We start from the raw sequence: 17,312 nt of genomic DNA, 5'->3' as shown, positions 1-17,312 counted from the left end.
AAGGTAGTTACACACAAACACTATTTTTAAGTTTTAAGAAAAATATCTGTAGAAAAATGAACACATTGGCAAACGACAAATATTTACCTTTTTATAACAACCACATTGGAAGCCTTTGCCGCAAGGTCGTCGGTCATTTTGCAAGATCTTGCAATATAATGCAACTCACCTTTAGCTCGGCTTGCTATTTTTTAGAAACGTAAATCCGGGACGCATATTGAAAACTGCAAATCAACTTAATGTAGACCTAATAGAATTTAATGCAAATAATTAAGTTAACGAGGTTGCTTTTTATTTTCCAGAGCTCTATTTTCAAGGGTGGTTTGTCTAAGTAATTTAAATTGTATCCGAAAGTAATGTTCTGTATTGTAAATAAAATTAGTCGGGTAAATACTTTTTACAATTAAAGTAGGATGCGGCGCCCGTGAAAGCAGCAACAATATTAAGCCGTTCATGTTGACAAAGCTGCTGTGTGCAAATTCGTATGCCCCGGACCAAATCTTTCTCAAGTATAAGTTAAACAAAATTTAAGATTCCATTAAGCTGGCCTCTTAAAACTATTACATATCATGTTGTACTCTGCGTCATTTGCTTGAGCCAAGTATTATTGCCGATGATTTAAAAAGGAAATTTACCATTACTAAAAAGCAAAGTTACGGATAGCGTAATATTCTGGCTTGAGTGCTAAATAGTGTGTAAATTCGTAAATATTTTAATTTTTTCTAAATAAAACATTTTAATCTCTCTTATCGTTAATTGTTATACAGCATATATATTAGTCGTCCCTTGACTATTTTATTGCTTACTGTGTCTTCTTCTTCTTTCGTGTTGCTTAGATATCTGGGCAGTGGCTTGTGAGCCACTGTGTGGTAAAGGATTTCGCGGCCAATATTGCTGCCCAACCACCTGGACAGGAAATCTTTGGACATTCTTCTACGATGTGGTTTGCCGTTTGTATTGCTGCGCACTCACATAGTGGGGAAGAGGCAAGGCCCCATTGAAACATAGAGGAGGCAAAACGGCCGACTCCTGTTAATAAGCAATTGCGTCTCACATTAGCTGTTCTCGACAGCTCTGGGGCGTGGTAGCGAGCCGCAGAGATGGATGCGTGTAACTTGGTTGTGCCTGAAATGGGTTAACTAAATGATTCCCCACAAATGGAGTCAAGTTCTTTAGCCTGTGTGGAAGCAGCATTTAATCGCATGGCGTGTTATAAATTATCGCATTTATCTGCGTGACTGTGCAACAACTAATTGTTCGTCTTCGGAAACTAAAATTTTACATTTTGTTGAAACAAAATTGCAAATAATGTGTGCTTGTTTGAAATAAAAAGGACAAATACCCAACGGCTAAGCACGTCAAATCTTTTATGTAACGAAAACCAGTGAGATATATCGATAGGAAACCACTCACTAACGTAAAACCTTAAGTTGTATAGCAGCCATGCTTCGCATTACGTAATATTCAGCAAATGCGTAATCCTGGTACCATACTGCGTCCAACGAATGTAAAATCTCGTTTGAAACTGAAAATGGTTACGATTCAAACCGCCGCATTAAATGCAATGTTTTGCGAACTCTACCTAAATTTTGCGCAATAACATACTTCAAGAAGTTTTTTATACCTAAAAGTAATTAATTTAAATTAAGGCAATATACCTAACTTGATTTTTATTTCCACGCAGATAATTACTATTAAAGTTTTTTATACAATGCAACAAAGTATGTAACCAAAAAGCAATTTTTAAAGAAAAATATTCAATTCTTTGTCTTGAGAGATTAAATTACTGTCTGTTCATAGTTGTTTTATAAAATTTATACAATACAACAAAGTATGTAACCAAAAAGCAATTTTGGAACCAATCACAAACGTTAAACCTTTAAGCAGAGACGTAATGCTTGTACCATATTGCGTCCAACGTAAGTAAAATTTTGATTGAAACTAAAAAAATTGGTTACTATTAAAACCGGCGCATTAAATGCGAAATTTTGCGAACTCTAAATTTTTGCCCGGTAACAGACATCAAGAAGTTTTTAAACATATAAGTCCTAAGTTGGAAACATTAAAACTTATTTCTATTAACGCAATCAGTATGTTATGATTCAATTTGATTTGTAATGCTTAAAACCCGCGACATTTAACGATCCAAAATTACTAACAAACGTTAAACTTTAAGTTGTAACAGCAATTGTTTAGACTTGCGTAATATTGAAGCAAATAATACCGGCACCAAACTGCGTCATACATGAAAGAAAATTCTTATAAAAATTGCTTAACAGTGAATGGGTTGCGACGGCGCTCGCATACCTTCCTGAAAAAGATATCTCCCAGCACCCGCCGGATAATATCCATTTAACTTTTACTCACCCACACAAAAAAGAAACTAGCCCCAGCAACCTTACCACCAGAAAAATATTTCTTAAAACCCGCTGGAAAAATAATTAATTTATGTTAAAAAAGTTTGCTTAACAGCCTTACAAACCAAAAATAAAAAGTAAAAAGTAAAAAGTATTACTTAGTTTTGAGAAAGAATTGCTAAATGGCTAACTCAAGAGTTGTTACATTTTTAATTTTTTTTTGTAAATCCCAGATTGGTTAACCGGGCGGGACACCAGGACAAGGTCTTAAAACTGTCCCAGCTAAACCGGGACGTATGGCAAGCCTTTAAACGCAGTTGTAAAAACTTACTTTAAAGTAGGAAATGTAAATATTAAAAGTTACTGTTTTCAACTGTTCCACGAGTTTAGGTAAATATTTACATACCAAAATTCGCACGTGGTGCAAAATGAATTTTCCTAAAACAATCGCTAATTGAAATTTACAAAATTGATTTTTAATACTTAAACAATCACCAAGGACCTTACTACGGTTGTTTACACCATGTATTTGTATGACTTATTAATTATTCTTATTCGCACAGTTGGAAGCTTGATTTAAAAACTAGGTTTTCAAAACGACAGGAAAAAAGAATTGACCACACCATGGTTCGACAAAAATATTTAGTAAATTAAAGGTAAAGAACGTTTAAGAACATGGACGTACAGCAGGTGGCCGAATATAAAGTAATACAAACACACATGCAGATTTTGAAATTGAAAGGAAAGGGTGCCAATACTGTATTGCAAGCTGAAGATACATCAGCCCTTTTCACATTTTATACAGTGTCATCTTCGGATTATATTAATGACAAAGCATATCTCAGGGAATCGATGAAGCAATAATTGAGGTTGCCGCAATAGACTAAATTAAATGGAAGTGTGATGATGCTATATTGTAACAATAACACTGGTAAGTTTTAATGCTAAGTCAAAAATAATCACGCTAGAAACTATAATATACGATGCAGTAGTTAAATGGGCTACTAGACGAAGACTTTTCGGGCTAAAAAATAGGTGCTAAAGTTTGTGTTGCATACAAAGAACCCATATGAACAGTGAGTATCAACTTCGCTGCTTATCATTGGAGCGCGAATAATATTTACATTTAGTTACTTAAAATCAGCAAAAAAATACATTTTTTTTGGGGGGGTGGCCACCTGTCCCCCTTGATCCGTCCCTGATATAGATAGACATGGTGGAACACAGATGACAAAAACGAGTAAAGAAATTCTGTTATAAAAGCTGTAGCACAAAAAGTAACATTTTTGACAAATTTAACGTAATAAGATCAATCAATTTTGTCGACAATTTTTATTATACAAACATCAGTTCAGCCCCAAAACAGTGTGCCTGTTATTTAATATTTAATCACGCATTAAGAATTATTGTGCAACTTAAAACAGCTCGCCTATTGTTTTTGTTCCACACGCTTTAAGCGCTTGGTGCAACGCAGTTGTGGCGAACGAACTACTTCGCCAAGATTATATAAATCTTCAACACAGCCTCACAAGCACTTGATGCTTTAAATAAATAGCTTTTTCACATTTCCCCTTTGCCGGGGAATGTCAGTGTGGATACTAGCAACCTCCCCAACAATTTCTCGTCGCCAAGAAGAGCCGCTAAAACTTGATCCGAATGCAGATGACAAGCAGGATATCACACACGGGTTTCGGTGCTGGGGAATTCGTCTCGACCCAGCAACTTTCGACATCTTGTTGCGGCAGAACACAGAAATCCAGGGGCACCCCCTGACTGGTGATCGACCAGTAAGTAGGCGCAAAGGTTGAAGATCATGCAGACGAATATGCCGACGACGATGATTGACAAATAGCTGTACCTAAAAATGTGAAATGGCTTTTAGCTGTTTGTCTTATTTAATATGCGAAATATGGTTTTGTAGTATCGATTATTACATTTGAACCCCCAATTTGTAAGAAAGGCGTTTATTCGAAATCTGAAGAACGCCATTCTTTATCGAAACACTTTTGATTAGCAATGCACTAATTTTGGTAAAACTTTTAATAAAATGTGAAAGGCAAATACGTTTTGTTACGGGTACGATAAATGCTTTAATACGAGACTAACCACGAGTTCTATAAGCATTTTTAATTTTGTAGCCTAAGAAATGTAAATAACGTCATTATGACGCGTTAGACACGATATTTAGGGGACTTTTTCGGCACCTTTCCCGTGAATCAACAGAAATACTTTCTGTTGCAATTCGTTTGATTTTTCGTATCTTTATATGATCTCCGTTGTGTTAATAATGCAGTATGGACTCAACGCTACCATACCTAAATTGTTCGACGTCGTACTCAATGCAATTTTTTGTCATTCCACAATCTTGCTTCCAGTTTAAGCAGGTGCCATCAATCGCCGCGCCAGTTACGATAGGAGCCGGTACAAGTCCTACAAATTGGTGAGATATCTGCTGTTACATGAAACGTTTTGTTACAGCAAATAGGGCTATTAGGAAGAGTAAATTTGTATTATTTAATTTCATTCTTTGATATTATTATCAACTAACAAAAGAGTTTACTTGTTAATATACGCGTCAGTGGGGCAGTGATCGACTGGCATAAACCTGCCGCCGATGGTTTTGGATTTTATAAAGATACACCCTAAGAGGGAATCAATTAGTAAAAGCTTACTTTAAAACTTAAAAAATAGATTGCTTTACTCACCTAACACTCTTATAACGAAAAACATAACTCCAATGGCTGTACATTTGTCCTCCGGTGACACAGACCTAAACAAGGTCATAAATATACGCTATGACTTGTCTCACGTGACTAGTAAATTGTTTGTAGCTGGGAGATACTATATTATCTGTTGACATTGTTCTCTAGCTATTACAAACGTTAGTTTAAACGAAAAAGTTTATCGCCACGCCAGATAAAACAAATCTGTTTTTTAAACAAGCTACTCACGATCTCGTACATGGCACTTTCGATTATTTTAATACTCAAGATTGTTTTAATATTAAAAAAAAATACCACTATATCTGACCTGAGAACAACAGTGTAAATAGGGGTGACCATTGTTGAGACCATCAGGGCTCCCATAGACATCGTAATGACAAAAAACACAATTGCCATACCGCAATCAGAATTACAAGTAGTGCCACCCGTTTCGGTCAACGTTCCATTTGTTTGACAGATCTACAAAAGGTGTAACAATCCTATACTAAAGAAACAAGCCGAGCGAGACGCGTGTTTTTAAAACGCTTGCCAAATTATGCAATCTAAAAATAATTAAAAAAAAATAATTCTTGACGTTTTTTGCTAACTAGAAAAAAGTTCTCGGAGAAAGTGACATACTAAATATTGGAAATTTGTAGGCTAAATATTGCGATTAGATTCCTAAATACCAATGTCGATGCATTAATGTTTCATTAAGAGCACCAATTAAACAAGCTACGGTTTGCAAAAATAGCTGGTATTGAATCTATATTACTTACAGAAGGCGGGGGCGTGCAGGAAATAAAGAAAGTGCACCCTAGAGGCACCAGGGCGACCAGACCGCAGCCAACCACAAAGCGCATGATCTTGACCTTTCCCCACTTCATTCGGTTGACCACAATACCACCAGCCAACAACCCGAAACATATTACAGGCGAAATCACCACTCCTACAAATCAAAAATTAATTTTAAAACAAGTAAAATGTTTTTTAAGAAATACAACCTTGTGCCGAACATACAAAAGACCAACCTATAATCAAGGTAAAAAAGCAGTGTTTTACGCACATCTTGGCTTTTCCAGCATACGGATCCTAATGCAATTCTAAACAAACATGTATTTGACCCTCTTGAGGTGGTGATTAAAGAAACGCGCTATTAAAGAGTTAGTAATCTCTAGCAATGCCTGTGATTGTTCCAAAAAGTCTCTTAAATATTTTATTCTTTGTGCTATTAGTGATACGTTAAACAGCTTCCCGCACATTTTTAAGAATTGTAAGACCAAAACGGTGTAGGGTTACATAGTGGTAAAATGCTGTAATACGATTGTTTGTTTACATTTATTTCCATTTTAATCAAACTGACTATGTGATCATTGGCTTCGTTGTTTCTGCGGCAAACGTTGTTAATGCAGGGTATTTGTTGATTTGATCAATTAAGGAAAATCTTATAATCGCGCCAAGAAGTGTAATCAAGCAACCAATTAGCGTTACTTTCTTTAGGCTCCCTGCTTAATCGACGTAGAACAAAAAACAAAATTCGGCAGTGACGGAAAGTACAATTTCCGGTGGAGTGAATCAGCAGACGGCCCGGCGTCCGATGTATGGAGCAACCGGCAGCGCTTAAGTGTAATACAAGGCTTCTGATCAGCAATCAAAGGCATGTTGATCGCCTCATTAGGCGGCACAAACGGCGCTTTGCCGCTGTATTGGGAGTCAATGGGACTAACCACCATTCGATTTTGAACCGCAATTAAAAATTACGTAAATAACTAAATAACCATAATTTGTTATACTGGATGCCTTTAAAAGAGCTGACAGTCGATATTTTAACAATTTGTATAAAAAAACTAAAGTACCAATACTAGCATAAAGTGAGAATTGAACTCACGGTTTAATCCATTCTGCATATGTTACAATTCGGTCACATTACAGCAAAACTGATAATTGTAATGCATTCTTAGCCGGACTGAATTCGGGTTTCTTGAGTTTGTATGTTGGCGGATTTCGCCACTTCTTGCTCATAAGAGTTAAACTCATACGTTTATACTATAAAACAAGTATACAGAAATATGCAGGTTTCGAAAAAATCGTTTAACCGAAATGGGTTTTAATCATTCAAGGAGAGGGCGCTTTTTTATACCTCCTCAGGTAAAAGAACCCTGAACTACGGTAGTGATAAACAAAACTACTAAAACTGTAATTTTATTGAATATTTTCTTCCGAATTTATGTAACACAGGTCAAACATAGAGTAAGATATTCGCCAGGAAAAGTTTATTCCTATGTAGAGAGTCGCTCACCGAATAAAAAGTTAGCGTATCCTGGCGACATGTCAAAGGCCTGTTCGAGCAGTTTGGGCATAAAGGCAGTGAGAGATCCAGTCACGAACATGAGACCCGAGTAGCCGAGAATCACAAGCACGTAAACAGAGTTTGTAAGAAGACGTTTAACCGTGCCCGCAAAATCTGCAAGTCGATAGAAAGAGGGTGTTTTACTTCCGTTACTGCAATATGTTTTATAGGGGCAAATCTAAACAAAAAATATATTTATGCATATTATATAAGTCAGCTGATATAACAAAAGAAGAAACACGGTGTGTTTAGGTTAAACGTGAATTTAATTATAGGTGTATTGATGCGTGTTGCGTGTATACCGCACAGTACATTTTTGAGAAGTTATCGAGTAAAACAATGAAAAACAATGTGCCGCGTCATCATTTCCACTGCCTGCCTTATCCATTTCGTAGAAAAGCTAATCGAGGGATAAGGGGTTTCGTCAAGCTGAGCAGTAATGTGGTAATTTCTAGTTGCTTATGTCAGGAAAATTTACTCCAGTAATCCACAGGAATATGTGAGTCACCTCTGAAAAATCCAACTTTTTTCTTCTGATTGTTTCCGACGTCATTTTTCTCCCCCAGTGATGTCGGTTTATCAACAGTGTCAGGTGCGCCGTTCATGAGGGTACGCAACTCCTGGGCATCAGATGCAACTGTTACGTCACTGTCGTCAGGAGTCCGACACGACCCCTCGTGTGGCATCGTTTTGGGAAAGAAGAATAGGGGGAAAGCGGCAAGGGTGACCCATGCTCCAATTATCAAGTATCCTAACCACCAGGCCCCAATCCACACTGCCTTGTCGTCGCTCGTGATAGTGATGTTTTCTGGGAAGAAATGTAAAACATTTAAATATTAGAAATATTTCCTGAACTACTGGACAAGAAATAACGGCTCCTTTACGTAAAACGTAGATTGTATTCAAACTTGAATATTGTCGAATTTAAGTTGATTGATGATGAAATATGTTAGCTGATATTTTAATAGTTTCCCGTTGGACCTGAAAGTAACAAAAATCCTTTTTCGCGTTCATGAATCAGAACATTGAGAATAATTGAGTTTCCCTTAAAAGGTATTGACAGTACAGTATACATGACCTGGCGCTGTACAAACATAGTTGTGTGCAGTCAAGCAGAGTCTTTCAGTGAGACCCTTTTTTGAGTAAACAACTCTCGTCTTTAAATAATTGTTTTTTGGTACATTTATCTGATGTCAATATAAAAGCCAAATGCCTGATTTTTGGCCGACTAGAAAGATTTCCCCAGACAAATATTTGTTCAACAGCTTAAATATATGCTGGATTTTACAACGCCAAATCAGTCTGTAAAATCCTTTTCGATAGAATATAATCCTTTTTCGAAGTAATTGGTTCTTAAAACTGTCTAGTTAGAGCAGGCGCGTGTAACATTTTTTAACAGCGAGTCAACTTCTAATACAAAGTGTTGACGCTGGCCAAATTGATATTATGAAAAATCAAAATTTTGTGACAATCCCTTGTACAATATACGACTAACTGCAAAAGGCAAATTATGTGTGAAATCTGTCCATCGTAGTACATGACAAATCCCCTTAGAAACCACAATATATACGCTAGAACGCTTAAATCGACTAGTTGGCGAATGGGGGTTATAAAAAAGGTTACGAGGACTGTGTGTTGTTTTCTGTTATAGAATCAAAACTTGAGACGAGGGTTTTTCAACAGGGAAACAGGACCCCCTAAAGGCTACGGAGTGTTTACCAGGAAAGAAAGAAGCACGGGCTGAAGCCGACACTAGCTAGCTTTGTCGTGATATTGCTAAAACCAAGCGTTATGATACTAATAATTTTTTGTAACGGACTCAAATTAATTAATCGCCAATCCCTGAAAATAATATTAAAAAACGCACTGACTTCAAGCTAGTTCAAAGTAAATTAAGTTCGACGTTTACTTCACTGGATGTTATTGCATAAACTCTTTGACTTTTGTTTATTGGTTTTTGTTTTCTTTCAAGCATAGGTGTTTGTATTCGAGAGAAAAGAGACCACTCGTGTTAACAGCCTATAAAAGAGGGCCACAAATCATAAAAGGTCGAAAACCACTGATCTAAATTATCACACACCTTTTGGAACTCGGTCAAAGTCCACGTACAAAGTTGAAGTCCAGGAGCCGATGACGAAGCCAATGCCTGGTCCGAGGTTCTGACACACGAACGAAATACCTAAACGAAATGCGTAAAAATGAAATAAGATAAACCGCTTTAAATAAAAATAAACTGGAATGAGTCTGTTGGTTTTAAAGGATATGATAATCAAGACAATACACTTAGATGTAGTAATAATGATAATCAAGACAATACACTTAGATGTAGTTTTGGTGTCAGGTTGGAGAACAAGTCGGGTGCTTATTTTACAGTTACGACGATCCAAAACTTTCAGGCAAAGTCAGGGGTTGGTTTTGCGTTAGATTAGCAGTGATGCCATTCCCACATTAATGCAATTTCATGGTTAAGTCATTTTTATGTCATGTTTCCTTGGTCGCTTTGTTACGGTAATTAAGGTAGAGATTAACTTAAAATGACTGTGGAGATCTTATCAGAATACCGTGCCTTTACATACTCTTATTTGGATTAGATCCGGTGCACCGAATGTTTGCGGCTTTACTGAGAAGGCAAAATGCGGCGACTTGTAAAGAGACGAGATTTGTCAGATATGGTCAGAACAGTGACGTCAGAGCGATTCGTGTCTTCAATAGTACTTTTGCAGGTTAAAGGTGGATAAATTCACTTATCAGGGTACTGAGTACACAGTCGCTGCACAATTCAAAGGACCGATGAGTGGTTTTATGTTTCGAACCTTGTTATCACAGCGATATGAGCGTGGAATGTTCGACCTTCATTACAGTGCTGTTTAAGATAAAATTTATTCTTTGAAAAGCGGTTATTGTTCAACGCACACTACAGTGGATATTAGCTTTTTATTTGCATTATAATGATAGAATAGTGGTCGCAACCGTGGAAGTTAAAATATATTATATCAAAACCTTGAACTGGAGAAATTATCCCCCTGATTAAAACTTGTTTGAAGGTTGTTCTTGCGAAATTGGCGTTGAACCTATTATAACTGTTGTAAACAAATCACCTTGAAATGACTTAAGTCCGAATCAAGTAACTTTTAAGTGATATCAAGTCCAAGTCCAAATCATTGACATATCAAATCAATTTCAAGCCATTAGAATAAAATTTAAGTTAATCTATCAAATTTATCGCATTACAAGCAATATTTCGCACACCATACAAACTAACAAATAAAAACAAATAGCAAGCAAAATGTTTTTTGACGTATAACTGAGGTATGCGTAATCCAATTTACGAATAATGTTTTCAATTAAAACGCTAAAGATCATTTACCGAAATAACTAAAGTAAAGTCAAGTCAAGTCATCTGTCAAAATCACTAAAGTAAACTGGAGTCATATTACCCGTAATTCTTACGTAAAGTCAGGACATGTGAAAACGTTGACCTAAGTATAGTTGAATCAATTCATGTATTTAAGTCACTACAACATTGCATGTAATTTAACCACACAGATGTAATAGCTCGTAAGATGCGATTGGATTTTAATGACGTTCGTGGAAGCTACGGTAAATCCGACATTGATGCCCTGAACGCATAAGTTTGTCTCACACCCAGCTAAAAGCTTTTCGTTTACGACCAGTTGAGGTTTGGCTGAACAACGGTGTGTGGGGTAGAATTGAAATATAATGTTAAAACGTAGCAAAACGTCTAAGGGTAGGCACGGACAGCTTTTAGGTCTTAACACCGCGTAAAACTTAGGCACTTGCGATATGCTTAGTTTAAACATCGTTTACCAGCTTGCTGGTATTACACGAAGGCACCGGGCTTAAAATTGTTTAGCGAGCAAACACGTCGTGCCATGCTGTAAGTTAATCCACACATCTGGCAAAACCTAATCCCACTGCAAACTTTGCATCGTGAGTCGAAGTGACGATGACGCAAGAATTAAATAGCTGGCGTTACTCGGTGCACTTTGCTTAAGTGTTTGCATTTTGCTAACATTTAAATCACCCTTGGTGTACCCGATAATGATTCAAGTGTTTTGCTATGTGGTTACCAAGGTAAATCGGCGATCGCGATGGTAGGGCAAAGTCGTCAATATACGAAGATGAAATCGGAATGTGGACGGTCGCACCAATGCCCTGAAACGAACAAGTGTTTTGCGTCCATTAATAAGATGACTTGTAAGGTGTATCTCAAAAATGGTAAAGACTCAATTCTTTATAGAAATGAAACAATAGATTTTTGAATTGAAAAAAAAAATTAACCTATGAGCGCGTATTGTATTTTCAATTAAAATTGTTGTACTCGTGACGAATGGTGGAATTTTTTTATGATTTGCTATACAATACAAACTTTACGTACTGCTTATGTACAAATATTATGGTTCAGAAAGTTTAGACTTGATTGATTTAAGAAACGGATTATTATTTTTCGAATGTGTGTATCTACCATTAGAGCTTCGACTGACACAAAAAGACATCGACAGAATAATATTTTTAAGCATAGATGATTAGTCAATTTTCTTATCTTTATTCAACAGTTATATTTACTTGCAATATCTCTCCCACGATTAGGATCACATAAAGATAGGATTGCGATGAATTTGAACCTTCTTCACTGGTTGAGCAACTCTCGTTTGCAGAAGACGAGTTTCTGGTAAGTAAAAAAAACAAGTTACTTCCAAACTAACTATTAACAAAAATAATTTTTCGAAATGTGGCATATTGTTTTCCTTTATTCATGCTTTAAAATACAGCTTTTGCCGGTATAAATCCAAGGGCCACACTTCTGTGAATTCGCAAAATACATTCCATTATACATGAAAGAACAAACTAAAATACACAAAACCAAACGCACCAAAAGCGTAACTTGAATTAGCCTACAGTTTGCTTTGAACAGACTTTCGAGATTCTATAAACTTAGTACGTTGAACGACATGCTTCAACCGTTTGTGGATAATCGATTATTATGGTTAACTTCGTCGAACCGAAAAGCCGAAACCGCTTAACTCCACTTTGTCAGACAACAGTAAGGCTCTTTGGCGTAAGGTCGAGGTGTGGCATGTACCCAGGTAAAAACATGTTTTCCGTTAACTGTCTGCTTTAATTGAAAAGAACATGAAACCTTTTTTATATGTGTATGTTAGTTTTTTTTAATTAAATAATTGTGGTACATTGGTATGCTTATCAACCAGATTATTGTCAATTCACAGCAGTTATTGTTGCAGAAAAACATATTGTGGCTTTCATCTGGCCACCAAAAAAGCAAGGGCAATTCAACTCGGACATCCTTTAATTCGTTCGATGTCACGCTTAGAAATATAATTACGAGGTGCCTGAAATACCTTAACTCCTAGCTGGCAAAACTATTGTTCTTACGATGGGGATAGTTTCATGTTTTTCACAAGTATTAAATGCAAAGAGAATTTGGCCAACTATTAGTCCAAACAATAAATAAACCATAGACATACATAGGTAAAAGCGTGGGACTCAAGTAACGTTGTATAAATTAACGACCTCCAACAGACACAAAAAGACAAGTCAAATCGTTTGTGCCAATAGCTTGTCCTATAGTGGAGTTATATAAAATCACTTTACCAAATATTAGTATTAATTTTGTAACAAATGCACAAAGCGAGCTAGATCACTTAAAACAGTGACGGGGGTCACTTTAGCAATATAGTTTGGTCTTACAGAAGAAGGGTTGATGGTTGATAGGGTTGCGTGAGCAAATGTGGGACGAAGTTGACGAAACCACCGAAGGCTATCAGAAGTGATCCCACTGCCATTATCCTTGGACGGTGTCGTTTGCTGCTCAGTTTGCTCACCTTAAAAATAAAAGCGACGTTTTTTTAAAACACCAAATTATGTTTACTAGTGTTGACATATGTCAAGCACGCCTAAAAACTCATACTTCGAAAAATTTGCTATAGGGTGCGCAGGTGTGTGTTTTTAAAGCGGTGTATAGCTAAGGTAATAAATCGTAAACTGGGCAGAAAAAAGAGCCGGCTTAACTTTGCAGTTTAGCCATAAAAACTGGCTAACATAGGCAGGACCACCTACAAAGCAAACGTCTATCCTCTAAAGACCGCAGACATTCCGGTTTAGCGGGAGGCCTTTTAACGCAAATCTAGTTCAATCATTGTTAGCACTAAAATAAGAACCTTACAAAATGGGGGGCAAGCACGACAGAATAACGATTTTAATACAATGCCGTGGCCAAATCTAATAACCTTGACATACTAGCAAACAAACTAACCTTGACATATTCTGCGTTTAGAACGCGCAGCTAAAAACATTACCTTTTAGTATTGTGACCAAATGTGAAGATATATTATCTACACTTTACGACGTGAAATACAGCTTGTTTTAAAAAGTCGATAGTGTGTTTACGTATATTGCGGTTGGTTTGAAAATCAGTATATGGAGACAGGGGTGTTCAACATGCAGCACGCGTGCCAAATGTGGCACGAGACCTAAACAAAAATGGCACGCAAGCCCTAGCCAAAATACTTAATTTGTTTTTCAGCCCATTGTCAAAATATGCTGAATTTGTACGGGAAGAAGTTATAAGATAAAAACTGGCACGCCGGCATTTTGAGTTGGACACCCCTGCCCTAAGAGTACTTTGGATACAAAACTAAGGAGTTATTTTGAGACGTTAGAATAATCCCAAACTGCTTTCGATTCATTTCAAGCCATATAAACGAAAACGTGATGAATTCGAAAAACTTCATTGTTTATCAGTCGACTGAAAAGTAAACAGTCTCGCTTCGTTTCGCGTAAGATCTTTTCGATATTTACAACAGTAGGCGATTTTTCACAAAAAATTGATTCGTTGCTGGAAACGCATGATACATGGGCGAACTCGAGAGCTAAAGGAGAAACGTGGCTTCGATGAGATTATAGTCTGGCGGGATCTAATAGTCGAGACAAGACGTCGCTTTGTACGATCGCGTTTGTTGCTTTCAGGTGCCCGCCACCCGAATTTGATCTAATTGCGATCAGTGTGTTACTAGGAATAAACGACCCTTTTAGGTTGTGTTAGTAGTATGGTATATGGAAAGGTATTCTAGATCATTCAGTAGGCTTTAGACTGAAATATATTTTATTAAATACAGGAAATACTAAGCGACTCAATTATGTAAAAAATAAATTGACAACATTAATCTAAAATACAGTGTTTATGTGAGCGTGTTTTACAGGAAGTAACTTGTATTACAAGTTTACATCTGTGGGGACGTCTACAAACACTTAAATTACAGACTTAGACATTAAAGCAAACATGTTTTTATGGTTTAAAGGACCTCCCTGTTTCACAACATACACTTTCTAGTGGCTTTTTGAAGCGCCAATTATCATCGAATACTCGTTGCACAAAGTTGAGTTGCACTCAAATGTAATACAATGAATAACAAAACCGATATACGCAATTTCACTTTAGAAAGCCAATGCCATTAAAGGCGCCAGGATAAATCGCCTTATATATAGATAAAAAGTCGAGTTCAACAAAAAAGAGATGCTCCTGGTAAAAATGATTGTGGAAGACCGTCCAATTTTTTCTAACAATTATCCCACGCAATAAAGAGGTCAAATAACGTGTTTTACTGACGCCTGGATTTTATAATAGCCGTAACCGAAACCTCCTACGGCTTATGCAACCCTACCTAGTTTGTCAATGGAAAACATGACATATTGATGTTATTTGAAACTGAAGTAGGGGTTTGACAAACAAGGGACTACAAGAGCTAACCCTTGACCTAGTCTTACCGCAACGACGAAGAGCAGGTTTCCGATGTTAAAAGAACCAACAATAAAACCAGCGAGAGAGCTGGAAATCTCGAAGCGCTTTTCAATAGAGGTAAGAACACTTTTGCTGTAGATCGCCAGTGCAGATTGTGCGCACATCACAAGTCCTGCGAAGGCCACGAACGATTTGATCGATCGAAGCTGGAAACGCTTCGCGGACTTTGGATTCGCGGCTAAACAGATACGTCCGTCTGTTGACGCCTTGTCTTGCTTGAAAGACATACCGGCAGTGGTTGTCGGAAAACAAATAAACACAGGATAATTTTACGTTTGCAACGCTGTTATAAACCTGAATTAAAAATAAAACATAATACTAAATTATGCACTTCCGTTTATAATCACATGCTGTGAAATTTGATAAGTTTTAGTTTTAAAGTTTTAGAAAATACATTACATCGTTGAACCTATTCAATATCACCAACCTTTGAATATCACAAAATTGCGGTTTAATCAGTTCCCAACGATTCAAAGAGAGGGTGTTAGATGGCTCTTGCAATCCCTTTAAAATTAATTGCCACTCAGCTCTAACGCACTTTTAGTTCTTTGTTTGACGCAAATGCAAATCTTACCATGGAAAATAGAACCCAAGAAGAATAAAACGGTATAATGTTGATTTTACTTCTCTTTACTTTGAAAAAAAAGGCTTGCAGCAACACATAAATATAAGAGGTAAAACAGTTTACCTTTCTACAAAGCCAAATGCTTTGTGATAATCTGTCACTGGTTATCTATAGAACCGCCTATATAAAGCAACAACTACATATTTTCTCGGCAAATATACATACAGTTTTCTAAGACGAAACAGGACAATGAAAAGTGCAGCTCTTGAAGTTCAGGCAACAATCAATGTCTGTTTGCGCAAAATCTATAGCTCAACTATACAAACAACACACTAATCGTAAAACGCCTTTAGACACTCCATCACGCAGTTAAATTTTACAATGTTAGTTTTTGGGCCTAAAGTCTACGTGTTGTTCGCACATTGTGGTTAAATTAGCGACGTACCGATGCATTAGAGACCGCCACAATTAAAGAGCATAAAATAAAAAGTCAAGTTACGACATCTAATAAAAATTAGTACGTCACAGTACAACTGGGTTGAGACGAAAAGCAAAAAACATCGTTTTACATCTCACAGACTCATTTAACTTTCATTATATTATTTTTGCAAAAAAATTAAATGTTAGTTTAAATTCAAAAACAAAAAATATATAACATGTTTGCAATGTGTAACCCTAAGTCGGTAATCCAGTATTGTGAACAAATTGTGCAACATCTGTATAATGTATGCTTGTCACTGCCTTGCACTGGTTTCTATTCGCGAACATTTGCGTAGCTGTTCGTTTATGACGACATCGAGTCTACACTAATTAATAGTGGTATTTTATTAATTTATTTTATATAAATGGTCATTCGGTGGAATAATTTTAAACTGTTATAAGTAACTATACTACATGGTAAACGACTCGCACTTCTATGTGCCACGATAACCAGTTCTACTCAAAAACAGCATTTTTTCCTGTTTGTGCTAGTCTGTGAAGTTGCTCAGCCATGCGAAATAATAAGCTGCTAGGTTTCCGTAATGAAATTTGCGATCCAGCAGATATAAGTTTGGTTCGCTCACGATTTATACATACAAATATTAGACTAGCTTAACTTTGTTGACTACCAAATAAGTCTGCAAACGCGCAAAAGCCTCGGCCCGAAACGGAGGGGTTTATTGCCCCCCAACCAATCCAAATGATGTGCTGTCATACTCTGGTAAAATACTGCACCTGGACTTGACTGACGTACCGAAAATACGTGTAATATACGTGTGGTTTAAAGACATTGCGAGATTTTCCGGTTGTGACTTGTTACTGTTCAACACCAACATATCGATTGAACATAACTGTATTTTGCCTAATTTACACGTGTTTACGCTTGTCATATTGCCTCCAAAAACATTACTCGAATATATAGTGCCAGCGTCAATACACTTTAACAGCAGGCATGTGACGTGAAGTAAAAACTAAAGCGTAAAGAGCCTACCGGAATAACTCAGCAAAAAATAAACTA

The 17,312-nt window shown here is 36.8% G+C and overlaps 1 protein-coding gene across 2 annotated transcripts; it reads right to left on the bottom strand.

Annotated features, from left to right (window-relative positions):
- Positions 1–1,905: 1,905 nt before the first annotated feature.
- LOC146136371 (solute carrier organic anion transporter family member 2B1-like) lies at positions 1,906–15,538 on the bottom strand. 2 transcript variants are annotated; one of them, XM_083395172.1, is made up of 12 exons: positions 15,216–15,538; positions 13,140–13,273; positions 11,997–12,099; positions 11,501–11,585; positions 9,490–9,588; positions 7,918–8,217; positions 7,359–7,523; positions 5,839–6,008; positions 5,388–5,539; positions 5,063–5,127; positions 4,673–4,787; positions 1,906–4,215 (listed from the first exon to the last, which is right to left on the bottom strand). In XM_083395172.1, the coding sequence occupies exons 1-12, from the start codon at positions 15,474–15,476 to the stop codon at positions 4,035–4,037; spliced, it is 1,830 nt and encodes a 609-aa protein (XP_083251298.1). In that variant the 5' UTR covers positions 15,477–15,538; the 3' UTR covers positions 1,906–4,034. The 2 variants fall into 2 exon arrangements, 1 of the variants encoding a protein (XP_083251298.1); XR_014501565.1 differs by having other exon boundaries at positions 4,080–4,215; positions 4,673–4,809.
- Positions 15,539–17,312: the final 1,774 nt, after the last annotated feature.

The sequence above is a fragment of the Ascidiella aspersa genome, chromosome 8 (genome assembly GCF_963924565.1).
Source record: "Ascidiella aspersa chromosome 8, kaAscAspe10.2, whole genome shotgun sequence".
NCBI classification, from domain to species: domain Eukaryota; kingdom Metazoa; phylum Chordata; class Ascidiacea; order Phlebobranchia; family Ascidiidae; genus Ascidiella; species Ascidiella aspersa.
This window is presented reverse-complemented; position numbering and strand designations above follow the sequence as displayed.